Raw genomic sequence first — 25865 nt, forward strand, 5'->3', positions numbered from 1 at the left:
TGCCATGAGCCTATAATCATTATTGAAGAAATCTAGGTAATGGAATTGAATATATAAAAATTTCATGCTCACTTTTTTATTCAGAACAAATTGGTCAACCATTGCCACCTGATTTCTCTCATGATTTCTCCCTTTCCTTTCACCACACTCTTACCAAAGAATATACTTCTTTTGAGGGAGGAAAAGCAAAATGATACTAAGCCAGAGGGTCCCCCTTGCAAAGTACCAGCCGGTTGAGCCGTAAGTGAAACGAGCTGGTTAGAAACTATTGAGCAAATGTTCTGTTCATTTATAATCATACTAGTTAGGGATCCAACGACTATCTCAGACCCTGTTTCGAGTTGTCAACAAAACAATACTATAAGCTGAAAGCTAGCCCATTTCAGACATGTAAAGTATGAACTACAACTCTATATTTCAATATTTCACATTAACAATTCTTTACCAGTTAAGATAAAAGTCGCATTCCTGCTACATAAGGATGATTAGAAAGCAAGATTCAGAGTATTGTTTCACATACTAATTCTGTCGCGTGTAAGTAGTCAAACTCGAATCCAATCACAGAGAAGACTGTCCGTTCGATTTGAAGAGTATGTGCTCTTCTTCTAATGTTGTCTCATCCCCCACAACGGACACCCAGCTTTCGGAAATTTTATCCACTTGTCCATTTGATATCTCAACTAAAGTGAAGGCTCTGTTGGTACCATCAGAATTGGATGCTTGCAGCGGGGTCTTATTTATAGGTCTCACTCTGGGAACTATGGCTCCGTTCAGGTATATAATGTCATCAGAACCAACTACAATCATTTTGCGAAGACCATTCCCATGTGCCAATTCTTTATGCATGTGACCAAACACGACAAGTGGAATAGAGAAGGTAGCAGTCTGTTTCAAGTGGGAGATAGCTTGTGCTAGATCTGTACCAGAAATATTTTTGTTAGCTCGACACGAGGCCAGTGATTTTTTTCTCATCATAGGCAAATAAATTGCACGACGAAAGACATTTGATACATTAGTTTTCATGCTCCTACATCCGGTCTTCAGAGTCATATTTTTCTACCAATCTTGCTAAGCACACTACAGAGCGAAATAACTAATCATTTTGAAAGAAAGTTGGAACATTGCACTGAAAGGAGCCAAATCCTGACAAATTACCTGGATCACCGTGATCACCACCTTCAAACACCCAATCTTTTCCACAGATGTCATTCAATTCACTGCCCAGGCCTACAAAAAGTAACACCTATTTTTATAGGAAAAATCAATTGGTCTTAAATAAAGGTTGAATTGCCAAGTCCATACACCTGTAGGTCCATTATGTGCAAGAAGTATAACTAGATGATCTTCTGGGGTCCCAAGTGCAGCTTTATAGATTCTCTTGGCACTTTCATCCATCTCTTGGATTCCATACCTAAATGACACTCCAATTTGGTAAATTACAACATGAATAAAAATTCTGAGACGAGCAAGACTTCCCGATCACAATCCCATTAGAACTGCCAGTTTAATTTGCTAGCTCATTAGGTTACGGAGGAGTTAATATCTAATAAAGTCAATTCAAGTGTTTTGCAAAATGAACGGATAAGCCAAGCAACAGTTTCTAGAAATGGAAATAATAGATAAGTTCAAATTGCAAAAAATGAAGTCATTAGAGGGAAAGAGTAAAAGGACCAAACACACAAACAAAAAAAGGATAGAAGGTCAAAGAAACAGATACTAAACTAACAAATAGCTGCCACTATGCAATACTACCTTGCAGACAGAAGCCTTTTCCGAAATATTCGCTGACCCCCACATGAAAATGGCCGTCCACCAACAACACTGAGCTTTAGTAAAGGAAAGTCCAGACGTTTATAACCTACATGCTCCTGTCCAAGACTATACCAAGAAAGTAGCATTATTATGAACTGATGCACTTTGAATTCTACGACTTAAAAATGATTATAACCAAAAGTTCATATGGTGATGGATACAATTAACTCTGATTGTAGCCAAAGTCCGACATCCACATGTTCACATTTTATTATTATTATTATTATTATTATTATTATTATTATTATTCAACATTTGGCAACAGAAGATCATTATAGCCTAGAATTATATTGGGATTTGAAACACACTTTACCTGAATAATTCAAGCCTCAAATTTTCACAGTTAGCATCCAGCATGGAAAACGAGATGGAATATAGAAAATTACAGAAGCATGCATTCTTAAAATTCCTTTTTTATATATCAGGAAAGCTCACCATTCTAGCTGAAGTTGAACTCGATCCTTCTTCCTAATCATGAAAAGACGTCCTGGATTAGAAATCATTAGATTGTCTAACACAAAACTAGCTACATTAAACATGCACAGGAACCGCCAAATCAAAATCCGAACACTCCCCACAAACATATTAGTAAATCCATTGGGCATGAGTAACTTACTTAGAAGAAAACTGTTGAGTGCTCCAAGAATCATGATTTCCCAAAATAACTGCTTTTGGAAAGTTGAGAGCTGCAACATTTTGAACTAGTTCGACATTCTCATTACCAAAATCACCTGAATATAGGAAAAGCATGTGAACAAAGGAAAAAAAGGATAGCAAAAGATTTACATCCTACAGGGTTAGATTTTGGGAAACAAATGTAATAAGTTGTTCAGTTAGAGCAAGAGCTAGACATTGGTCGCATTGATTAGGCGCATAATCTTCAGTTATCTATTTTCTTTTCAATGAACGAAAAATTCTTGAGTGTACCAGAAATATTCAGGAGTGTCAAATGGCAAAACAGTCTAGCCTCGACGCGGTTACAATGCATGGATATTTTCTACTTGACTCACCAATTGGAGCCGGCAAAAAATTAGAGGGAAGACTCCAAAGATGAATACTCATAGCACAAATTGGGTCGATATACACTGAGGAAAGAGGAACCTGCCTGTGAAGAGCAACAAATCGGGCTGCATTTTCACAAAATCTCTCATCAGATAGGTAACGAGATCTATATGAAAACTTTCAAACCTCAAAAAGAGTTCATGTAAAGAAAAAAAACACTAAAAAACGAATCTTTAATTGAGTGGAATCTTTTTAAACAATCAATCGGATCTATCATCTATGAGATGTAATCAGGCAATTTGTACACTTTTATTTAACACATGTAATCAAGCAATTTGGGATTAAAATTCCCAAAGCTTGAGCGCCGAGTTAATTACAAGCACCCAAATCGATCTAGCAAACTAACTTTCGTTTATTTTCACTTTTCACATTAAAGTAGAACCCTTATGTTTTCTTCTCTCAAAATCCAAACTTTGTTAAACTTTAGCTTTTAAAATTACCTTGAGAAATTGAAGTGCCTTCGTGTCTTCTTCAAGGTCCCAATCATCGTGCTTCAATAAAAACCCAAATTTAGAAAGAAAGAAAAACGAAAGGAAAATTTCAATATGATACGTAAGATTAAATTATGAAAAGGAAAGCCGACGGAGGAAAGGGGTGAACTTACGACGTCTCCGACAACGGCGATACGAACGAGAGAACAGGAAGCCATGGAAGGGCGGGGCTTTGGCTGAGGCTGAAGGGAGGACGAAAAGCAGAGCAAACTGAGAGTAGGCGCGTGGAGGAGTAACGCGCTTAGCATTTGTTTTATTGGTACTATTCTTTCATTAAGAAGGTCAACCGTTCATTCAATTTTAAATGGTCGTTTGATTTCATGAGATAATATTTCTTTGTTTTCTTTTCTGTTTTCACCACATATATATGTATATATTTAAAAAGGGATAACTACATGAGTGATCATTTATGTTTTTATTTTGCCAATTTTTGGTCATCGATTTCAAAATACATGAGATATGGTCACTTCGTTCTTATTTACTTATGATGTGGTCACCATGAGTTAATTGTCGTTAAATATTTTGGTATAACACACATTTGATCTCTATTATTTACATATTATCTCAATGTAGCCATACTTTTAATAAATTAAAATAAATTTAATCTTCTAATCGAATGATGTCACTGTCATTGGTACCACGTGTTGTGTCATGTCACCATTCGATTGGAAGACTAACTTTATTTTAATTTAATTTATTTTTATTTAACAAAGCAAAGTAAATTGGTGGAAAATAAATATATTAAATTGAAATAAATTTAGTCCTCTAACATAATGGTGACACATGACACCATTAACACGTGACACCATTCGATAAGAGGATTAAATTTATTAAAAGTATGACTAAATTAAGAAAATATGTAAATAATATTGACAAAATGTGATATGTGATATTATACCAAAATATCACATCACTTAATCTGTTAACGACAGTTAATCCGTAGTGACTACATCTTAAATAAATAAAAAAATAAAAGTGACTATATCTTAATTAAATAAAAACGAAATCAACCATATCTTATGTATTTTTGAAATCAGTGATCAAAAGCGGACAAAACACAAACATAAATGATTATTCCTGTAGTTAACCCTTTTATACATATTTTTATTTAATTATCATAATAAATAATGTTTTCACCGGAAGTTTAAGGAACGGTTTAGTTTTGGATGTCGAATTTAGGATTATTCATAATGTTTTTATGCATGCATGGAGGATTGGAGGTTGGGCATCAGAAAAATTGAAGTTAAGATAAGTAATACAAAGTATTTCAAAAAAAACATATAAAAAATAATTTGTATTGTTAATGATGAATTAATATGTTTATGAGATTTTTTATGTTGTATATGTAAAAATTATTAAAGTATTATCTGATACAATTTGTTGATTAGGATATGAATATTATAATTAGTTAAGGTTGTTAAGGGATCTCTGTGGTTAAGAATGAATGTTATTTTTTTTAACGATCATGACTTTAACAGTTACATCTATAAGATTAGTATATTGTCAATAGCTAAAAAGAATTTTAGACAGATGCAATCAGTATAATGATATTATATTATTAAAATACATATTATAATTTTTAAAATTTATTTTCAAGCATAATTAGAGACATTTCGCTTTCTTTCTTTATAAACAATACAAATCATTTGTACAATTAATTCTCCATTTTATTAAAAATGAACTAAATAGAAAAAATTATTTTAATTTAATTTTCTAAGAACCATTTAAATTGTATATAAAATGTTTTGTTTAAAATACTAAAACTAAAAGAGAAAATGATTATGTGGTACGTTTGCTTGTTTGTTTCCATACACGTGTCGACCCATCATCAAAGAACTCCCATAATTGAACATGGAGTTTGATAAGCCTCTGGCTGTGACAGAAAGAACGAAATATAAGACCTAACCAAGCCTATTTTAACAGTGGGTTCGTCGTATGCGACCGGCCAATTAAGACAGTAACGTATGAGAACTGGGGTTTGGTTTGGAATTTGGAGCATTGCTTTTCGTTTTCAAGTAAGCGTAGGTGTCCTTGAATCTAAGTACAAGTAAATGGGGAGGGCTGTTTAATTCTAGAGTTACAGTTAAAATGTGAAACCTGGAAGATTTTTCTACATTGTACTGTAGTTTCCTATGGCATCCAAACCCATCTTCTTCCTTATTTTCATCTTCTTCCTTTCTTCTCAATCCCACTTCTCCGGTGCACAAACTTGGATTAAAGGTGGTTACTGGTACGCTAATGGTGAATTCCCCATACAAGACATAAATTCAGCTTTGTTCACTCATCTTTCATGTGCCTTTGCTGAAGTGAACGCCTCAAATTATCAGCTCTCTATCCCCTCTGCCTCCGAACAATATTTCTCAACGTTTGCAACCACAGTCAAACGAAGAAATCCATCGGTTAAACCACTGTTATCCGTCTGGAATGGGATATCCGCAACAGGGAAATCTATATCAGGTGAAAAGGTTAACGACTCAGTTTTATCTTCAATGGTCTCAACATCTTCTACAAGGAAGTCTTTCATTGATTCCTCCATGAAAGCAGCTAGGCGTTATGCTTTTCAAGGAATAGACTTGTTCTGGGTTTGGCCTAACAGCACAGATTTGTCCAATATTGGTGTTTTATTAGATGAATGGCGAGCTGCCATTAACTCAGAGCCTAGAAAACCAGGTGAGTCGCCATTGATATTAACAATAGCCATTCGTTATTTGCCAACAATTGGAACGGTAACTTATCCAATCGATTCTATAAGAAGAAACGTTGATTGGGCACATGTTGTGGCATATGATTACCATTTGCCAACAAGGGAGAATTTTACAGGCGTCCATGCTGCTTTGTATGATCCATCTAGTAATGTTAGTACAGATTTTGGCATCAGTGAATGGTTAAATAAAGGAATGCTACCAAGCAAACTGGTTTTGGGTTTGCCTTACCATGGATATGCATGGAAGTTGGTGAACAGCCAAGATAATGCAGTTGGTGCACCGGCTTCGGGTCCAGCGGTCACCATGGATGGTTCCATGGGGTACAAAGCCATTCAATCTTATATTCGAGATTATGGTTATGGAGCTGCTAGTGTATACAATGCAACTTATGGAGTGAATTTGTTCACTTCCCCAACAATTTGGATCAATTTTGATGGAGAGGAGGCTGTCCGAGCCAAAATTTCCTATTCAAAGGATAGAAAACTCGCCGGTTTCAATGCATTTCAGCTTTCGAATGACGACAACTGGATGCTCACACGGGCAGGTAGGAGTTTTCAACAATCTCAGAAGATTTTGAGCTTAAGCACTCTGCATTAGAGAGTTGGGATTTTGTTAATATTTTCTGTTTTATGTAGCTAAATATATAGCTTTCAACCAAATCAATCATAGGTAAAGTAAACAAAGTCGATACCGAGAAGTTTATCAATTTTGACGACAAATTCTGATTAATATGCTGCTAAACTACATTGGCAGCTCAAGAGGGAGAAAATCAAGGAAACAAGAAGCATTTGTTGCTTAAAATCATCCTTCCAGTTTCTCTGATTGCTATCATTGCAGTGGTGGCTATGCTGTATTGTTTGCGAAGAAGAAAGGTTAAATCAGAAGGTAATTGCCTCGAACTATGAACATAATGAGAGCATATGGTCTGATTGTTAGCAATGCAAAAAAGGAAAGGTTCTTTTTACTATTCTGGTTTTTCCTGGCACTTTTTTTGGTTCCTTTTTACAGGGGAAATGGCTTTAGGAACCATTCCTAGCCCAAGAGTTAACTTATCAGCTGCTGAAAGTTTTGGCAGTTATGCTTCTCATTTGCAAGTGTTCAAGTTTTCCAACATCAAAGCAGCTACAAATAATTTCTCGAGTGCGAATAAGCTTGGAGAAGGTGGCTTTGGTCCCGTATACAAGGTCAATAAAACAACCTTTGTTTAGTATATAAGCTTTGATGCATTTACATTCAATGCTGAAGCTAATTTGCAGATACCAGCAAATAATGATTAAGTATCCCTTTTGAATTTTTATAGGGCAAGTTACCTAGAGGGCAGGAAATTGCAGTGAAGAGACTTTCCCAAACTTCGACTCAAGGAGCTGAGGAGTTCCAAAATGAGGTTACATTGACAGCCAGGCTTCAACATGTAAATCTAGTAAGGCTGTTGGGATATTGCACTGAGAAGGAGGAAAAAATGCTGATATATGAATACATGCCAAATAAAAGCTTAGATCTCTATCTCTATGGTAGGCTATAAGCTGATTTTAAGTCTTCACTTACAGTTTAAAGCACATGTTGTACATAATTCTTACTCTTCGTAACATAATCTAAGGTGGGATTTTCTCGTTTTGTTGTCTTCGGCTTCTGAACTTTTCATCCAGATCCGATCAGGCGGTATGTTTTAGATTGGGAAAAGCGTGTGCACATCATTGAAGGGATCATTCAAGGACTGTTGTATCTTCAAGAATATTCGAATATTACGTTGATTCATCGGGATCTAAAAGCTAGTAACATATTGCTGGATTACGATATGAACGCCAAGATAGCAGATTTTGGGATGGCTAGACTTTTCAACAAGGATGTAAATGAAGCAAACACTGATAGAATTGTTGGAACATAGTAAGCTAAAACCTTGTTCAAAGAAGAGCTTTCTTTGATCCTTTCTCGTGATGTATGCTTAATTTGCTTAGCATTTTAATGGAAAACACATTTCAACGCAGTGGCTATGTTCCTCCAGAATATGTGAGAAAAGGTATATACTCCATTAAGTATGATGTTTACAGCTTTGGAGTTCTTCTTCTGCAAATCATAAGTGGCAAGAGGAACACATGCTATTATGGCCCACAGGAGAGCTTAACCCTTCTTGAATATGTAAGTTAATTGCCATGAATTTCATTTTTTGAGATGCAAAAACAATCCGTCCTGGCCATGGATTCTTTCTCATCTAAAATTGGTGCTAATTCAATGATTGACAAAGGAATTTGTTGATTTGCAGGCGTATGAACTGTGGGGCGATGATAGAGGCCTCGAGTTTATCGATACATCACTTGATGATTCATCTTCGACTTGTAAAATCATGAGATGTATGCAAGTCGCTTTGCTTTGCGTGCAAGAGAATCCAGATGATAGACCAACCATGTTAGAAGTGTTCAGCATGCTTAAAAATGATTCTACTGCGGCTACTACTCCTAAAAGACCGGCTTTCTCTGTGAAAGCAGATAAAAATACAGGAAGTACGTCCGCATCACAACAAGAAATTTGCTCATTCAATGATCCACAGATTTCAGAATTGGAGCCCCGGTGAGACTGCCTACTATCATGGAAGATGGAATTGCAGTAGGGCCAGGAGATGATGGGGTGTTAACGTGTATGGAGGTATATGAGTTTTTTTTTTTTTAAGATTGTAATATGACCACGAGGCAGTATGTGTCTGGTTCAAATCTAGATGAATTTACACACACTATAGACAACATTACTCGGATTTAGATTACCTGGAGATAACAATATTTTCTTTTATTACTGGGATCATTCTTTGAGTTAAGAAGTAGAGGAGTTCAATAAGAAGAATGATGCCATTATAGAACATGCCATGGATAGTGTGTCAACATATTCTTATGTCGGTTCAACTTGGGTTGGGTATGATAATTATATAACTGTAACGCCCTAAATTCCGGGTAACCCAAATGGGCTTTAGAGCCAACCGTGTAGCATTTCTATAGTGTGTTGGGTTCATACAGGCTTCTCATGAATTGGGTTCAAGCTCAACTAGACCTAAAAATGTCCCTTTTAGAAGTTGACCAAAAATGGAAGGACCAAGTGATGAATAACCCTTAAAATCTTCCAAAAGGTTGATCCCATCTATGGGATGCCTATGTCATCGACTTTGTCCCCTCAACTTCTTCTTCCTTCTTTCAAATCCTCTCTTTTCTCTTTTTTCAAAAATTTCAAGGTGAAAACTTGATAGTCTTACAAACTCAGAACGTAATTTGCAAGGTAAGAATCTACTGTGAACTGGAGAAATAAAAAACGTGAGTCGAAGAGAAATACGTGAGATTTAGAAGAGAAAGAAAGGGATTACAGAAAACTTATTCTTCATTCATTCTTTTGATAGATTTTTCTTTCCCTCAGTACATGGTTTTATTTGCTTACAATGTGCTATGACCAATATCACCTTGACAGTTGGACAATGGCATAACAAACTTATCCTCCGCTGGGCTGTTAATTGAATATGGGCTTGCTCCTTTAATTTCCTCATGACCCATTTGTAGCTCATGTGACTTCTCTCCTTTTTTTTTTCTCAAATCTGCCCCAAAATCTAAAATCCCTAATTCCTCTTTCATCCTCACCACTTCTCTCGCTTCGATCATGATTCCTTCGCCCTGACCTTCTCCTCCGTTTGTGACAGAATCAAAATCCTCACCACCTCAAGCTTCCATTTAAGCTCTCAATCTCTAAGTTTGGTCACCAAAGCCTTAGTTGGGGTTTTAATTGGGGTTTTTGAAAGTTAAGGATTTCCCGTTCGTTTTTGGTAAGTTTGAGTTTAGGGAAGTGTTCTTAAGTTCATTATGGTCTTTGAAATAAGTTAGTAACTCATTTCCATCATCTTTGATTAGTAAAAGAGGGTGGAGAAAGCTCTAATGCTAGAGGCAAGGGGAAGTTGATCCTTGGTTGAGGAGGGATGTTTCTCAGCAGTCAAGACTCAAATGTAACACATTTCAAACCTTCCTATACCATTTGTGAACCTTTTAGTGCCCTTGCTTAGCTTGCATTAGTTTATGAAGTATATGGGCATGTCTATGGTATATTCTAATTTGAAGTGTTTCTAAGTAAAAATGACTTTTTATGACTCTTAGAAACTTACATAAGACTTAAACATCATTTGGTGATCTTAAGGGGGCAAATGGGTAGTGTTAGGTGGCATTTTCATGCCCAAAATCGGGTATTCCTGGGTTTAGGTATATGTACTGGAAGAAATGTACCGATGTTGTTCTCCGTATAGTCTAAGTGTATAAGTTGCTTAGGTCTAGAGTATCGATATTCATTCAATGAGTATCAATATTGGTCTTTAGGTATCGATACTCAAGGGGTAATATTGATATCATCCACAGGTTTAGAATTCTAGTAGCTAATTTTGGTATCGGTACTCAAAGGAGTATCGATACTAAGGGTCGAGTATCGATACTCCCAGTAGGGATATCCATACTGGGTTAATTTTCAAAACTCCGAAGCTATTTTTGGTATCGATACTCTTGGCAATATCGACACTCTCATATAGAAGTATCGATACTATATTTAGGAGTACGATGCCGGGGATTTTCCAGAACATCGAAACTAAATTTGTTATCTATACAAAGGGCAATATCAATACCTTAGTGTCCCAGTATCGATACTCCAACTAAGAGTATCAGTACCCTCGTCATTATTTGGATAAGAAACCCTATTCGTTTTAAGTATCTGGGTAGGACGAGTAAAGGCCATCAAAACCTCTCAAATAAGATTCCAAGTAGGAACTAATAATTATAATCACATCTAGAAACGAGCTAAAAATAGGCAATCATAAAACTAGTATTGTATGATACTTGGGAAACAACCAGGACATCCGAGAAACTTTAGTAGCAAGGTGAACGTTTGTTTGTTAGAAATGTCCGAACAAGTCTCAATTAGTGTACAGGGCACTTCTTACCAATCAGGCGTAGATGCCCCAAGTACTAGTAAGGAGTTGATCGTTATGGTGAAAGTTTCCGATGTAGAAATTTCAGAGTTCACCCTAGATAGGCTAGAGGGGTGTATGTCTCTGAGATGTAGTGAAACCCTCCGACCACACCATAATGGCTACCTCAATGTGTATGTTTAGCTTAGCATCTTCATATGCTAATATTTAAGTTTACTAGCATGTGCATGTAAAGGACACATGTAGTATAGTTTGGTTATTAGTATGACACTGAACTTGTGAGCTCAATATTCATAATTTGTTTTCGTGCACATGTTCTTAGGATGAGCGTTCGAGAAGCCATTACATAGTCCGTTTTCCAGACCGGAGCCAGCTTTTTGAATACGTCTTGAGTATATTTATAAGGGCATGTATCGTACATGGACCTTCTTGTATTTGAGTCGTAATTGTATTTTAAAATATTGATTAAACTTAATTAGAATGTATTTTGGGGCTCCCGTTCTAAATCAATACTATGATTTCATTTTGCTATTATTATTATGGATGTCTTAATTGTTTTTTTTTAAAGAATTTTTTTAGGTTAATCACTTCAATAGTCTACTAATGTGACACTTTGATTCATCGATCTTTAGATTATATTGGATTAGGACGTTACAATAACAGCAACGTTGAAGATTGAGGTTGCACAAACACTTAGAATTCGTGCCTATTTCTTTTGGGCCTTTGATCCTTATACACAGTGGAAATTCTCTATAACATTTTTTTGTATTTTAACACTATTTAGTTGATTGAAAATTGAACTTCTTGTGCTTTGATAGATGTTTTTTTTTTTTGCAGCTTCAAGAGCATGGGTTCTTGGTTAATGAAGATTGAAACTCCCTTGGTATCTATAGAAGTGGAAAAACATGGTTTAAATATAAAAATATTTTGTAATAAAATTATCCTTCATTGAATAACGAATCCTTTTCTTCTTAGCTCAATAAAATAGCTTTAACAAGGAAAAAAGAAATAAATATTAATGAATACAGTATGTATAAACCGTGGCAGGACAACAAAATTGTAGCTTTAGCTTTAACTTAACCAGGAGAAACTGGTTCAGTAAAATCAGTCATGATATGAACCAACTCCAAGGTTGATGCGGTTATGTTTCCCACAAGGTCTTGTCCTGTTGCAGATGAACAAAATGAAATTTTATCCTTCATTTAATACTTTCAAGGGTATCAGCATACACAGAGAAAGAGAGCGTTTACCTTATGAATTTGCAAGACATAAGAAAGATGCCTACACTAGCTTTGGTTTTCTCTCATCCATTCGACAAAATTATCAAGAATCAAGGGCCATGCTTGGGTTTCATCATAGTTTTCCAGATCTGGAAAGCTAATCTGCTAGCAAGGATTCAAAGTTATAAAAAGTGACCACAGATTGATAGAGGGAAGGGGGAAAACAAATTGCCTTTCCATCCAATATCATAAATGGTTCATTCTATCAATGCGATATAAATAAGTACACAAGTCAACCATCAGAAAATGAATCCAGGATGATTATTTTTCGTTCTACAACTAGTGCATTTTCAAAAGGCTAAAGGTTTACCTCTTTGCAAAAACGAAAAAAATTTATCCATTGGTCTGCATTTATTACTTTGTAGTCATTCTGGACCTGCCAGAAATTCAAAGTCCAAGCATCATAAGCGAGCATGTTCTAATAATTAAGAGTGAATCTAATCAGGCATTTCACTATCTAAAGATCAAAGAAAAACAGCCTCATAAAGAGACTTGGCTTCCTACCTTCAGATATTCAACCAGTGAATCAACCTGAGGACGAAATTGGACCCCTAGAACAAGGTTCAACAACTCACAGATGCTTTCAATGTCCACACTCTTTTGCTTCTCCTCTGGTGCAGTGGATAAGTGTAAGATTTTTATTAAAAGGTAATCCTGTCAAGTGAATATGTGCATGGAGGGGAAAAAGGCTGCTTTCATTCAATTAATAGGAACCTGTCAAGCAGTATCGGAAGGCATAGATATAGAAATCCTCATAATTCGATGGCTTTTCCACCTATTTTCAGATGCATAAAATATAAAATTAGTACTACCACCAAACCACCTACTTCTGAATGAAAATAGAGATATCGTAATTAGAACATTTAAGTTGTCTAGAGCTCTATTTTATATTTGATGACTTTGTTTGTAATCTTCAGAATTATTAAGACTTCTGAATAGTTTGTGTGCCACGTTTCCTACATCAATTTGTCAATTAGAAAATGAGTTTAAAATGGTGGCAATGACTATTACAGCAGATACAACTACCTCTTTCTCCAGTTCAGGAAGTACTTTTTTTAGTTTGCTAAGTGAATCAACGCCCAATGCTTTCAGGCCAGATTGCCACTCATCCTGGTTCAGTGCAGGAGAAGGAAAAAATAGGTCATTCATCTAATGGCTGTTCACGTTCTCTATTATGGTATCCATTGAATGCAGCAAGTCATACAAGTAGAGTTACTTACCTGTGTAAAATATCCCTGTTTTTCAGCTTTTAATTTCCTGAGGGATGCAGAATACATATAAAATATTATTAGAAGAAACTCCCACCAAACAGGGGGTCCGATCATTGTGCACCAAATACATACCAAGCAAGCATCAATATCCTCACATCAGTGTAGTCCACTCCTAGATCTGCACATAGTGCTTCAATACCTTCTGGACTGCTCAAGCAAACTAAGGGATTATAAAAAGGAGAAGCACAATATAATCTAAAGAAAATCCTCTTTGTTCTCCCAATGGGGCTTATGTTAATTTTTTCAGACAAATCAGGTTTGTGGCAGTGTATAGCCTCGCATCAAAACAATCAGAATTTCTTTCAAATTCAGACAAAGATTATTTTTAAAAAATAAAATAAAATGGCACAGCACATTCTTCCCATTCCCAAGGGAACATATAACTTTTTTACCCAATGAATTCTTAGTGGAAGCATTTATTGTCAATGCTTTGATATGAAATATATCTACAAAACATACAACAAACTGTGAGAAATTACGTTCAACCAACAATTTTAACAAGGTTCACAAGCTTTTCATTGACATTTTGTTCACAAGACAATTTAAAACAGATGATAATTAAATGTAACACCTTTACAAACCAAAAGCTGAGAGATGTTGACCTTGAAAAATGATAAGAGCTTGGTTTGGCCTTTTATTCTATTGTATTCATAAATGATAACACCAATCACCATTGAGTCAGAGCAAAATGTCGATACCACCATACCGGTAGATCAAGAAATATAAAGAATGTAGACAGAATGTACTTACTCAATCATGCCTAAGGAACTATTTGCATACGTATTGAACAACCGATCTAATTTTTCCATCCCCTTTGTTTTAGCTTTATTTAAGACTGAAACAAAATATCTAGTTAGAATACCTCACCAGAAAAACATTCAAGTCAGATTGCTATTCTACTAAAACTTGCCAACAACAGGAAAATGAGGCTAAGTTGGTTTGTTACATGTAAAATATAGCATATTAAATGGTTATAGCCAATTTAGAACTATCAAAATAAAAAGCAAATTCCTTTCAAAAGGTTGAACTCCTCACTCATGGAATTATCTTAAGGTATAATGCTAGAAAAGACCCTATTTTTGACGCAAGTCTCCCCTACTTGCTATTTTCTCTAATTTGCTGTGAAAAAAAATGACCCTGTAATATTATAAAATTAATTCAATCAAGGGGGATATTTCAAAATTTCAGCGGGATGTAGACATAAGTTGCAAAATAATCATTCAACCAGAAAACCTATAATAGAAACGATTTAACCGAAGTTTGTTATAGGGATATTTTTATTAGCAAGCGCACGATGCTTCAATTTAATATTTTCACTTTTTCCTGAGGTTTCTGAGAAACCAATCAAAATATAATAACCTTCATTCACATACCAACAACCCAAAAGAAAAAAAACGGCAATTGTTGTAAATAATTATCGGGGCTTGTACAATTCTCGGTCTTTTTTTCAAAAAAAAAAATCATTTAATCTTTTTTTGTTCCCGCGCTTTCTCGTGTAGCAAACATTAGAATAGCAACATCAGTTTTTTTCTCCCACAGAAAGAAACGGAAAACGAAAAAGGGAAATGTACCAGAACGACCGTCGGATGATGTGACGGATGAGGAATTGGGTGGGGCAGATTTTCGCTTAGATGCGCGAGGAGGCATTGGCGTTAAAAGAGATCGGATTGAAGCAAACGGTGGAGCAACCACAACCACTTGATTTGATCACAATTTGACTAGAGTGGAAAAAGAAACCCAGAACCCTAGATCCAATAATATTCAGAGAGAGGCGTTTGAGATCATATTTCTACGATGGAGAGGTGGACGCCCCACGCGGGTATCTGCTGCGCGTAGGGGTATTAGAAATTTGGAGAGAAAGAAAAAAGAAGGGAAAAGGGAAAACAGAATTATTTGATAATTACGATGGGCTGTAGTATATAGTATGCGTTGTACTCTATTATTAATATAATTTTACTTTAACCACTCAATTCTTTTTTAAAATTATATCTCATGTTATATTTTAATTATTTATCATTAATAAATTAATATAATTATTGATATTATATTTTTATTTTTTTAAATAATAAAATGACGTTGTTTTATGATGATGTTATATTGTTAATTTTTTTAACAATAGCTGACCAAAATATAACATTATACATAATTTTCTTAAAAATTTGAATCGTACGAATAATTAATGACTAAATATATGATTTACCCGGTAAAAACACAAACACTAAGGTTACCAAGAAGGTGGGTTTCTTGAGAATCCTTATTACTTTATAGATGGATAAAACCGATAAATGATAAGATAATGATAGAAATCAAAATTACATCTGTCAACGATAATGAAACAAGCATGAATATATCTTTGTATCGATTTTATCTTTACTTATCATGTTACATTCCCGTTCTTCTCACATCATTTTCACCCGCACAATATATATAATAAGTATATTTAAATGTAAATATTTACTTTTCGTTTTTTAAAATAATCGGTGATTGTTGGAATAACATCACACGTGTGACGAGAATATGTAGGATAAGTATTATATATATTTTATAAAAAGAGTAGTTTATATCTATTTTAACTAATATCTATAAGTATATTTTATTAAGGATATAATGTCAAAACTAATTCATAATGTTTGATAAAATACTTATTTTTTATTATAAATTTCACTATTAATATTTTATTTTAATTTATCATATGAACGGATGAAAATTATTAATTTATTAATAATCAATTTTTAGCGCTAATATAATATTATCATACAACTTATATAATGATACGATACATATCACAATAATATGATATTATTATGTCCACAGAATAATAATGTAATAACATAGTAATATCATGTATTTAACTAAAATCATAATATGATATATATCACATGGTATATATAATGTCCGCTCTCAACATATGTTTATAAATATTACAATAATAATAATGACAAACTGATATTATACTCAATCGACCTATATATATATATATATATATTGAATTAAATAATAATAATTAAAAAAAAACTCAACATAAAAAAATTTCGGATAAAGAGCCTAACAATGAGGAGAAACGATCCACCGGACCGCAAATCCCATCATCATTTGGGCCGAAAATCATAGCGAAAAAGCCTAAAAAGGCATAACAAGCAAACCCTAAAAATCCCATATTCACTCTCAGCACAAATATATTAGGTTTTCACCGTCCCCGTTTCCAAAGCTCTCACTAAGCGGATTGAGGACCTTCGTGCCGCACTCGTCTGAACAGCGGAAGTGGCAAAAATGGTAACACCTCTTCTTCTTCTTCCTTCGATTAATCATTACCTTAGATGATATTTGAGCTATTCAATTTTAAGCTTGAATTTCGATCGTTCTTGTTTTCGTTTTCACATTTGTCGTCCAAAGAAAAAGTTTAGTGTTGAGTCTTGAATGGTTTAATTTGACAGCCTTCGCACAAGACCTTCAGGATCAAGAAGAAGCTGGCCAAGAAGATGAGGCAGAACAGACCTATTCCTTACTGGATCCGCATGCGAACCGACAACACCATTAGGTTCTTACATTTTCTTTTACTTTTTTGTTCTTGTTTCGTCTAACTTTAAAGCTTTTCAGAGTATTTACTGTTTTTTATTTCTTTTTGGATTGAAGGTATAATGCTAAGCGTAGACACTGGCGCCGCACCAAGCTAGGGTTCTAAGTTAGATGGGCTTCTTGGGACTCAAGCTGTCAAGACTTTATTTTCAGTCTTCTAAGTTTATTTTCAGAATTAATTTATGTAAGGATTTATATTTTGATAACCATTAGGGATCTTTTTATCAAAGTTTTTTATGATATTGTTAGCAACTTTGGTTTAGTTTTATTTTATACTATCTAATCTTTGTGTTATCGCATGGTAGTATATTCGGCCTTGCTGGTTGCTTTAATTTACCTTTATATGTCAAAACATTTATCATCTTGTTGATCTATGTGTGCTCAAGTGTAATGTATGAAGTAAAGCTGAACCGTTGTGGCCTTAGGAATTAATTCTTGAAATTAGGTTATATGGTTTTTTTTTGGGAGCTAGAATCGAGTGACATGCCTTGAAGCATTAATTTATGGGTAAACTACTCCAATGGTCACTAATTTTTGGGTAAATTTTTGTTTTCACCATTGATGTTTCAAAAGTTACAAATCGGTTATTAATATTATCGTTTGTTACAAATTGGTCACTTGCCGTTAATAGGCGTGACAAAAAAAACACATGACTTGTCAGTTAATTGGCTTACCTGGATGGTATACTTACACAAATAGTTCATGTTATTTATATATTCTTTTAATTTGATCATAGTTTTAATAAATTAATTTTTTTTAGATAATTAACTTTTATTACCCAAATAGCAGAACCTGCTACAAAACATTACAATCAAGATTCAAAAGAATGGGGAACATATGTACAAACAAAATTAAACTATACCCTAATTGCTACATAAAAATAAGTTAATGCTATCGTTTCTATCAATGGACCCGTTACTTAGAACAATCCCAACAATCATCTTAACATTGTTGATGATTTTAGTGGTGGTTCGACTTTTCCCCGTAAAAATCCTTCGATTTCTTTCTTCCCAAATGATGTAATTAAACCCACACCAAGAAAGTCTTAGAACAGTTGAAATCAAAGATTTCCCCTTCCATGAGGTTGCTGTCCATTCCAGAATGTTGGACCAAGAGGAGAAAGACATATGGAAACCAGACAGAAAGGAGCAGAGAAGTCCAAATAGAAGCTGTGAACCTGCAATTGCAAAAAAGATGGTCTCTTGTTTCTATTCCATCATTACAGAAGATACAATTAGCATTAGAAATAATCTCGAATCGGTGTAATCTGTCCTTGGTAGGAAGACTATCCAGAATGAGCATCCAAGAAATAATACTATGCTTCGGTACATGGAGAGAAAACCAAATCAACTTATGCCACATGACTTTGCTATTTTTAGGCCGAATCTCATTCCAAATTTGCGTAGTGTTAGATGCAGAAGAAAGCGACACGGCACTGGCTATGCATCGAATTTTCAGAATTCGTTTAAGAATCCAGCTTGAGTTATGCTGTTCAGACATAGTCCAAAAATCCTGGTTCTTATAAATAATGATATATTTTAAAAAAAGGAAATCAAAATATTAAAATTAATTAAAAATTTTAACTTTTTTTAATGTTAGGGTAAACTAATAAAAAAAAATTAACGTTTTTTTAAAAATAAAATTAACATTTTTTTCTTCCCCAAACTTTTTTTAAAATTAACATAAAAATTTTTAAAATTAATTTTATTAAATCTTTCATTGTTTATTGTTTGCAAAATTGTTCCTATTTAGCAACTCTACTGACCAACTATAAAAGTAGGGTTGAAGGCTTTTAAAATTAATACAAGGTCATCAAACAACCTATGGTCTGACACTTACATTCTCAAAACAGGTAAGACTAACTTCCTCTTCAGCTTAACTTGACACCAAAAGCCCGCACTAGGGAAAACATTGCAGACGACCTGACACTTTGAATTTGTAGTATAAATCAAGCAGAACTAAATTTCACAGATGAAACAATATGTAATTTGAAAGCCTGTAATCCTATCAATTGCAATCTACCAACCTAAAATTTGCAAGGAACAAGATGAAGTGGAATGATTGGAGGCTCATGATTTACCAAGGTGAATTGAAATATTTATAACACATATCATATAAATCAAAGGCAGCAATTTTATTCGCCATCAAAGTGTTGTTCCTTTCCTTGGTAAACCAGGAGCAGCCCGAGTATTTTCTCCATGCAATTAAACATTGACATGTAACTAGGTTTTCTTACCCATTTCATGCCCTATATTATATGAACTTGGTAAAATAGAAAGCTGTGTTAAAGCAGTATTTAGCATTTGATCACTCAAAGCTTTTTCTTCCTCTAATAATTTAAGGGAACATAATCCAAATAAGATAATTTAGTATTTGCTTATACAAAAGCCTTCTCTTGGTAAAAACTTTTGTACTCGGAGATTTTGGAGAATTTTTTGATTTAAGTGATTGTTTCCTTTTATTTCCATCTCTGCAGTCTTCCTCCTTTCTCTCTGTCTGTTATTGTATAGACCTCAACAATTGGCATTCACAGCTTTGAAACATCAACCTCGTAATTTCTTCTCTTTAACCTCTGTCTACGGCTCTAGCCTCAGCTAGGCATGCTGTTTTTGGCCTTAAAACTGAAGCTATATGATCTATTCCATTCCAACTCCACCCATATAAAATTCTAAGTTGCCTTTTCAACCCATTTTATTTATTTATAATTTTCAATTGCAATAAAAAGTCATTTTATACATTTGGATGTCCTATCTATATTCTCTATATGACGTTGATAAACTTTAATCCAGACACTCAAATAAAATGTGAACCCTAAATATCCAGTTAAATTTCATTCATTTTTGGCAAAGACAATAATCCATTTTTGTCCCTTTTAACTGGTAAATAACATGGTCATGCCAGAAGAATATAACAGCTTAAATTTATGTAATTAGTTTTGCATCTTGTCGCTCCTCAGCTTTTGAAAGAATTAATTTTATGCACCGAATGAAAAAAAAATTCTTCACAAACAAGATTTTAATATTAGTATTTATTTAAAAAAAGTTTGGGGAAGAAAAAAAATGTTAATTTTATTAAAAAAACGTTAATCTTTTTGTTTTGATTAGTTTACCCTAACATTAAAAAACGTTATTTTTTTGTTTTTATAACTAATTTTAAATTTTTGATTTCCTTTTTTAAAAAATATATCATTATTTATAAGAATTAAAAATAAATATATTTTAATTTATTAAAACTAGGATCAAATTGAAAGAATATATAAATAACATAGACTATTTGCGTAATTATACCATCCAGATAAGCCTGTTAACTGCTGTTAACAGGCCACATATGTTTTCCATCATGGCTGTTAACGGCAAGTGATAAAAAATGATAACGTTAGTGACTGATTTGTAACTTTTGAAACATCAATGGTGAAAACGAAAAATTCCCCAAACATTAGTGACCATTAGAGTAGTTTACCCTTAATTTATAGGGAGCAGTGTCATATGCTAGTGAAATTATTTTAATACGTTGACTTTAGTTTAGAATAGGTACGTTGTCTTGTAAGGTTATGCAAAACGAGTGATCGAGTGAGCTTAAGGCGGATAACAGTTTGTGGGTTGTACTGCTCTTGATTACATGAGGGGTATGATTAGGGGTGTAGATTAGACGAGACAAATTGTGAATTATTTGAGATTGACTTAGTCAAAGTTCAATAAACAATCACTCGAGTTTTTAACGAGTTGAAACGAGCTACTTGATACTCGACTCGAAAAGCTCGTGAGCATCTCGAAAATATAATATATTAAGATTTTATGGTTTTAAAAAATAAATTATTTATAATATTAACATTTATGTGTTGATTTTGGAGAGAAAAAAAAGAAGTATAAGGTTTTCATGTATTTAAGGTTTAGGTTCGAGTTTGATTTTAAGGCTTCAATCGAGTTTAAGTTTAAGTTTTTTTTCCCATTCGAGCATTTTTCGAGTTTTTATAAGTTTTAGTTCATGATTTCAAGTGCGATTTGAGCTTGAAAATTTTAGGATTGCGAGTTTCAAAGTCGAGTTCTATTTCTGAGTTTTCAAACCGAGTCAAGTTCAATAATTCTCGAGCTCAACTTCTTGATTACAATGGTTAGGTTGATTGATAACTTGTGTTGATCAGGAACAGCGCGGTTATAGAACAAAAAGTAAATCTTACACTATGGACATAATTTACCAATGCAAATACTTGTGCCCACAGGTATGGTTTTTATATGATTACCAATGATTGCAATATTCATATGCCCTTGTTTACGAATCATGTTTGAAATTGCTGAAGCAACTCTTGAGGACTATGGTGTTACGTGGTGTAGGTCTTTGAGGCTTATGATTACCAATGATTGCAATATTCATATGCCCTTGAGCTTGATTCATGCTTGTATACTACCTTTTTAATTGATCGTTTTGTCTTATACAATTTATTATTAGGATAAGGTACACAAATTGTACTATAAGATATTACTTTGTTGAATATACTAACCGTTGAAAGTTACAAAATGATCCTGATTATGAGGCGCTGCTTTGTTGAGTCTCATGACTATTAAAAATTACAAAATAGTTATTCGGCTGTTCATAAGTTTTAAACACGTCATTTTTTGTTAAAAAATTGATCTATTGTCAAGTTGAACATTAACATGTTCACTAGGATATATAAAATATGATCTCAAAACTGTTTGAGTTGTATTTTGTGGATTGAGTCTATGTTCATATTATGTCGTCGAGGCAGTGTTTTAAAGCAATGGTGATGCCAATAGACATCATTAAAATGTGATTTTATCATTTCATGATTAAGCTCAAACAACATTTAATTTTTAAACAAAAAAAGATGAGTTTAAAACGTATGTGATTTCATAATGAATGTTTAATCATCCTATTGTAATTGTTGGTGTTTGAACCTGTAACTTCTAGAAATAATAACGATTTCTTTAACCATTGATGTAAGATGGTTCATGATCTTTAAAATCAGTGTTCATAAGAGTAGTTTGTAACTTTTTCGTGAGCTTAAATTTCAAGTCACACTAATCATTAAATGAATTAGTTTCATGCCTATCTTACATTCATATAATTTAAAATTAAAGAATTGTTCGTGAAATAAAGACATTCTTTGCTATAAACAAGCCGATCAAACAAATCAAAACACAAATATATATATATATATATATATATATAGATATAGATATATTATGTGTATGCTGAGGTCCTCCACCTTCCACTGAAACGTGAAGTAAATATCGAAACTCGCCTTCAATAGTGTTTACTATCTTTTACCTTGTCCCTTTAACCCTGACAGAAGCTTCAATGCATCTTTCATGGATGGCCTATCAGCTGGCCTGCTTCTGGTGCAGAGCAAAGCAACATCAACAAACAGTTGTATTTCATCTTGCAATGAATTGGTGGAATCAGTTGCTTCATTTTCGTTACATATTTCTCTCAAAAGAGCATCCTTTGGTTTGCTTTGAATGTTTTCTCCACCGTTTATCAGCCTACCATTTGTTAGAATTTCCAGAATTATCTCCCCAAACTTGTATATGTCCGTATGTAGTTCATCTTTGATAGTTTCGTTGCATTGACCTGTTTCAAATTCCAAATGAAAATTCAAGATTGTCGCTTTTATTGTTTGAAATGGGGAAGCTTTGACTAATGGAATTCAAGGGAAGTAAATAGATAGCCTGTACCTTTTGTCAACTCGATCAGGTACTTGAACCCGAAATCGGCTATACGAGGTTCGAAATTATCATCAAAGACTATGTTACTTGACTTCAAATCTCCATGAGAAATTACCGGATTGCAGTCATGGTGAAGGAAGCAAAGTCCCTTGGCAATTCCAATTATAATTCTGCACTTGGTTGACCAATCTTTTGGGATTCTTACCTTCTCGGCCAAATTTCCATTTGGCAAGTAATCATACAAGATGTAAGCCATATATTTGTTGTAGCAGAAACCAAGTAATCTGGTCAAATTCCTATGCCTTGCATTTCCCATTTGTGTTATAAATTCTGAGACAACCTTCACTCTCTTCGGCTCCCATTCTATCTTTTTCACCAAAACTGTTATTCCGGTTGGTAACACTGCTTTGCAGACGGTAGCTGATAGCGGTGGCAGTTCGTCCATGGACTCTTTCGAATCGAAACTCCTCAAAACATCATTTGCTTTAAACTGTGGGAGTCCGATAAAAGAGTCCATTTTCCATTGGCCTTTGTTTCCTTTGCGGAGATAAACTAGCCAGAAAACCAATGCTGAAATGAGTATGGCTACTCCTGCAGAGAGCAAAAGAACTAACCTAAGCTTTCCAGTGCCTTTGCTTCCAAAGATGGCCATTGAAGGCGAACATGATCTGAGAGGTGCACCACATAGCTCTGGATTTCCAGCATATGAACTTCTATCCATTGATTGCAGTACTTTTTCAGAGGGAATGGAACCAGATATATCATTGAATGACACATTTAGAAGCAATAAATTTGTAGATTTCCCAAACTCTCCGGGGATTGATCCGCTGAAATTATTTTGTGACAAATCCACTACACTTAGAGCAGGAAGACTAGCAAGCTCCTCTGGTATGTGACCAATCAACTGATTGCTGGCTAAATTAATGATCTCAAGTGTCTTGCAATTGGATATACTCTTTGGCACAACTCCTGACATATTGTTCATCTGCAGTTCAACAAGAAGCATGGATTTGCATGATCTGAACGGAGGTAGATTCCCTGAGATGTTACAAGACGATGCAGAGAAATTTTGAAGACCTGGCAAAGACCATATTTCTTCTGGGACAACTCCCCCTAGTTCTGGATTGTTAGAGACATTGAAATATTGAAGCTTTGAAGCTTGAAAAATATCCGAGGGAATTCCACCAGTAAACCTGTTCCTGGAGAAGTCTATGTATGTAACATCAGGAAGATGGCTGAGCGTCAAAGAAATTTCACCCGAGAATGAATTGTCCTCGAGTCGAATTCGAACAAGCGAAGAACAATTGGATAAAGGTGAGAGATTGCCTGTAAACTTGTTGGAAAACAGGATTAGTTTAAAAAGCTCACCACCTGCGCAGATATGGGGTGGAATGCTGCCAATGAAGCTGTTGGTTGAAACATCCAACCATCTAAGTTTCGAGTTCGTGCCCAAGTTTCTTGGAAGTGATCCAGTGAAGAAATTGTTCCATATAAACAAAGTATCCAGTGATGGAAGTTCTGCTATGCCATCCGGGATAGTGCCATTCATTTCATTGTACATGAGACTGAGCAGTCTTAGATTCTTCAGTTCAGAGAAACTCTGGGGAATAGGCCCAGATATCAAGTTATCAGAGAGATCCAAGTTGGTGAGAGGCAAGATTCTGCTGAACTCCCATGGAATCAATCCAGTGAGCTGGTTTCTGAAGAGAAAAAGTGACTGGAGCTTGGTGAGATTCGAGAGCTGCCTGGGGATCGAGCCCGAGAGATTCGCACCAGCAATATCAAGATACTGAAGCTCACTCATGTTGCCCAGTTGCCATGGGATGTTCCCTTCATAAGAATTGTACCCAATCTCCATATGTGTCACGGTCTGGAGATTACCCAGTTCAGGTGGTATGTTTCCAGAGAGGAAATTCCCAGCTAAGTGAAGAAATTCCAATCTCTCGAAAGACCCATATGCAGATGGTATTGGTCCATTGAAGTAACTCCCTGCTAAGTTGAGAACCTTAAGGGATTCAAGCTCGGAAAGCTCAACAGGCAATGGACCCGAGAAACTATTGCTGAAAGCATCAAGAACAACCAGGTTTCGTAGACCGGAGATTCCTCCGGGGAAATGGCCAGAGAAATTGTTTCTGCTGATATCCAAGCTTCTCAGACCGGTGAGGTTGAAGATTTCAACGGGAATCTCTCCAGAGAATGCATTTTGACTGATGTTGAGTTCAACAAGCTCAGTGAAAACACTGAATTGCTTTCCGGGTAATTTACCACCAAGTTTCTTCGTGGAAAGGTCTAAACCAATAACAACGGTGGAGTTGTCGTCGCATTTGATACCAGACCAAGAACATGCATGAACTTTCCCCGAACGATTCTCACCATGACGCACCAACCAATCATCCAGGCTGTGTAAATGGTCGATAACCTCCGATTTGAAGCTCAACAGAGCGTCTGAATAAGGATCAGCAGCTAATACCGCTGCGATTAACATGGAAGACAAGAGGAGTTTCAAGTGTGGCCACAGGAAAATCTCCATCGGAACTCGCGGGGAAGAAGGAAGAGAGACGAATTACACTGCAAGTGGTGTTTTCACCGTGCTTTCGTTAGATGGATTTGGTTGCATGGGAAATAGCGATTAGTTGAGATATGAGAGAATAATATTGGGTTGCTTTTGGGCACAGCATGGGGACAAGCGGTCCTAGTTTAGTCGGATGATGTTCGCCATTACCGAATAAATCTTTCTTTGAGCCATCTTTAGTTTGCTTACTTTTCACCGGAGAGAATCCTATACAATTTCTCGCCATTTTCTTAATTTTGATTAATATATGAACACTGTGGGGGCATCACTAAAATCATCATAATCCATTGCTTTAATTAAATAAAGAAAAAGAAAAAAGGGTTTTATTCGGGGCACGATCCATTGCATAATCATAGATACAGGGTGAATCATTTTTTTAATGGTAAAATCCAAACTTAGTAGCCAATTAACATGACAGTTACTATTAATCATTCATTATAACATCGATAACTATAATTTTATTATACTTCTTTCAC

At 34.8% G+C, this 25865-nt stretch overlaps 5 protein-coding genes across 12 annotated transcripts; 2 read left to right on the forward strand and 3 right to left on the reverse strand.

Annotated features, from left to right (window-relative positions):
• Positions 1-364: 364 nt before the first annotated feature.
• Positions 365-3702, reverse strand: LOC120166643. 4 transcript variants are annotated; one of them, XM_039175876.1, is made up of 9 exons: positions 3479-3702; positions 3315-3365; positions 2918-2939; positions 2429-2543; positions 2248-2280; positions 1753-1878; positions 1305-1411; positions 1126-1227; positions 365-917 (listed from the first exon to the last, which is right to left on the reverse strand). In XM_039175876.1, exons 1-9 carry the CDS (start codon positions 3611-3613, stop codon positions 559-561), a joined length of 1050 nt encoding a protein of 349 aa, XP_039031807.1. In that variant the 5' UTR covers positions 3614-3702; the 3' UTR covers positions 365-558. The 4 variants fall into 4 exon arrangements, with proteins under 4 accessions (XP_039031807.1, XP_039031808.1, XP_039031810.1 ...); XM_039175877.1 differs by having other exon boundaries at positions 1156-1227; positions 3479-3698; XM_039175879.1 differs by having other exon boundaries at positions 2248-2338; positions 3479-3532.
• Positions 3703-5286: 1584 nt separating this feature from the next.
• LOC120166665 (class V chitinase-like) lies at positions 5287-11945 on the forward strand. 4 transcript variants are annotated; one of them, XR_005519949.1, is made up of 8 exons: positions 5294-6614; positions 6824-6955; positions 7079-7254; positions 7371-7581; positions 7717-7954; positions 8056-8206; positions 8331-8710; positions 11844-11945. XR_005519949.1 is itself a non-coding variant. In XM_039175901.1 (7 exons), the coding sequence occupies exons 1-7, from the start codon at positions 5498-5500 to the stop codon at positions 8637-8639; spliced, it is 2334 nt and encodes a 777-aa protein (XP_039031832.1). In that variant the 5' UTR covers positions 5294-5497; the 3' UTR covers positions 8640-9014. The 4 variants fall into 4 exon arrangements, 2 of the variants coding, with proteins under 2 accessions (XP_039031833.1, XP_039031832.1); XR_005519948.1 differs by lacking the exon at positions 11844-11945 and adding an exon at positions 11329-11512; XM_039175901.1 differs by lacking the exon at positions 11844-11945 and having other exon boundaries at positions 8331-9014.
• A 130-nt stretch (positions 11946-12075) lies between these two features.
• On the reverse strand, positions 12076-15391 carry LOC120166667 (DCN1-like protein 4). Of its 2 annotated transcripts, none has more exons than XM_039175903.1 (10): positions 15129-15391; positions 14308-14392; positions 13630-13704; positions 13507-13543; positions 13313-13396; positions 13001-13061; positions 12791-12897; positions 12597-12662; positions 12257-12391; positions 12076-12171 (listed from the first exon to the last, which is right to left on the reverse strand). In XM_039175903.1, the coding sequence occupies exons 1-9, from the start codon at positions 15202-15204 to the stop codon at positions 12293-12295; spliced, it is 690 nt and encodes a 229-aa protein (XP_039031834.1). In that variant the 5' UTR covers positions 15205-15391; the 3' UTR covers positions 12076-12171; positions 12257-12292. The 2 variants fall into 2 exon arrangements, with proteins under 2 accessions (XP_039031834.1, XP_039031835.1); XM_039175904.1 differs by having other exon boundaries at positions 12257-12388; positions 15129-15387.
• Positions 15392-16718: 1327 nt separating this feature from the next.
• LOC120166668 (60S ribosomal protein L39) lies at positions 16719-17427 on the forward strand. The gene is made up of 3 exons (XM_039175905.1): positions 16719-16830; positions 16992-17095; positions 17191-17427. Exons 1-3 carry the CDS (start codon positions 16828-16830, stop codon positions 17237-17239), a joined length of 156 nt encoding a protein of 51 aa, XP_039031836.1. The 5' UTR covers positions 16719-16827; the 3' UTR covers positions 17240-17427.
• A 4920-nt stretch (positions 17428-22347) lies between these two features.
• LOC120166648 (leucine-rich repeat receptor-like protein kinase TDR) lies at positions 22348-25506 on the reverse strand. Its single transcript, XM_039175884.1, has 2 exons — positions 22827-25506; positions 22348-22722 (listed from the first exon to the last, which is right to left on the reverse strand). Exons 1-2 carry the CDS (start codon positions 25345-25347, stop codon positions 22409-22411), a joined length of 2835 nt encoding a protein of 944 aa, XP_039031815.1. The 5' UTR covers positions 25348-25506; the 3' UTR covers positions 22348-22408.
• Positions 25507-25865: the final 359 nt, after the last annotated feature.

This window comes from Hibiscus syriacus, unplaced genomic scaffold, assembly GCF_006381635.1.
Source record: "Hibiscus syriacus cultivar Baekdansim isolate YM2019G1 unplaced genomic scaffold, ASM638163v2 tig00111641_pilon, whole genome shotgun sequence".
Classification (NCBI taxonomy): Eukaryota; Viridiplantae; Streptophyta; class Magnoliopsida; order Malvales; family Malvaceae; genus Hibiscus; species Hibiscus syriacus.

Coding starts and splice junctions, on each gene's coding strand:
- LOC120166643 (XM_039175876.1), bottom strand. CDS start 3,613: ATGCTAAGCGCGTTACTCCTCCACGCGCCTACTCTCAGTTTGCTCTGC. Junction 1,879..2,247: donor GTTCAACTTCAGCTAGAATG/GTGAGCTTTCCT, acceptor TTCTTGGTATAG/TCTTGGACAGGAGCATGTAG. Junction 1,228..1,304: donor TGCACATAATGGACCTACAG/GTGTATGGACTT, acceptor TACTTTTTGTAG/GCCTGGGCAGTGAATTGAAT.
- LOC120166665 (XM_039175901.1), top strand. CDS start 5,498: ATGGCATCCAAACCCATCTTCTTCCTTATTTTCATCTTCTTCCTTTCT. Junction 6,956..7,078: donor AAGAAAGGTTAAATCAGAAG/GTAATTGCCTCG, acceptor TCCTTTTTACAG/GGGAAATGGCTTTAGGAACC. Junction 7,955..8,055: donor GATAGAATTGTTGGAACATA/GTAAGCTAAAAC, acceptor ATTTCAACGCAG/TGGCTATGTTCCTCCAGAAT.
- LOC120166667 (XM_039175903.1), bottom strand. CDS start 15,204: ATGCCTCCTCGCGCATCTAAGCGAAAATCTGCCCCACCCAATTCCTCA. Junction 13,705..14,307: donor AGTTCCTTAGGCATGATTGA/GTAAGTACATTC, acceptor TTGCTTGAGCAG/TCCAGAAGGTATTGAAGCAC. Junction 13,062..13,312: donor TTCCTGAACTGGAGAAAGAG/GTAGTTGTATCT, acceptor ATCTGAAAATAG/GTGGAAAAGCCATCGAATTA.
- LOC120166668 (XM_039175905.1), top strand. Junction 17,096..17,190: donor CGAACCGACAACACCATTAG/GTTCTTACATTT, acceptor TTTGGATTGAAG/GTATAATGCTAAGCGTAGAC.
- LOC120166648 (XM_039175884.1), bottom strand. CDS start 25,347: ATGGAGATTTTCCTGTGGCCACACTTGAAACTCCTCTTGTCTTCCATG. Junction 22,723..22,826: donor CCTGATCGAGTTGACAAAAG/GTACAGGCTATC, acceptor AATTTGAAACAG/GTCAATGCAACGAAACTATC.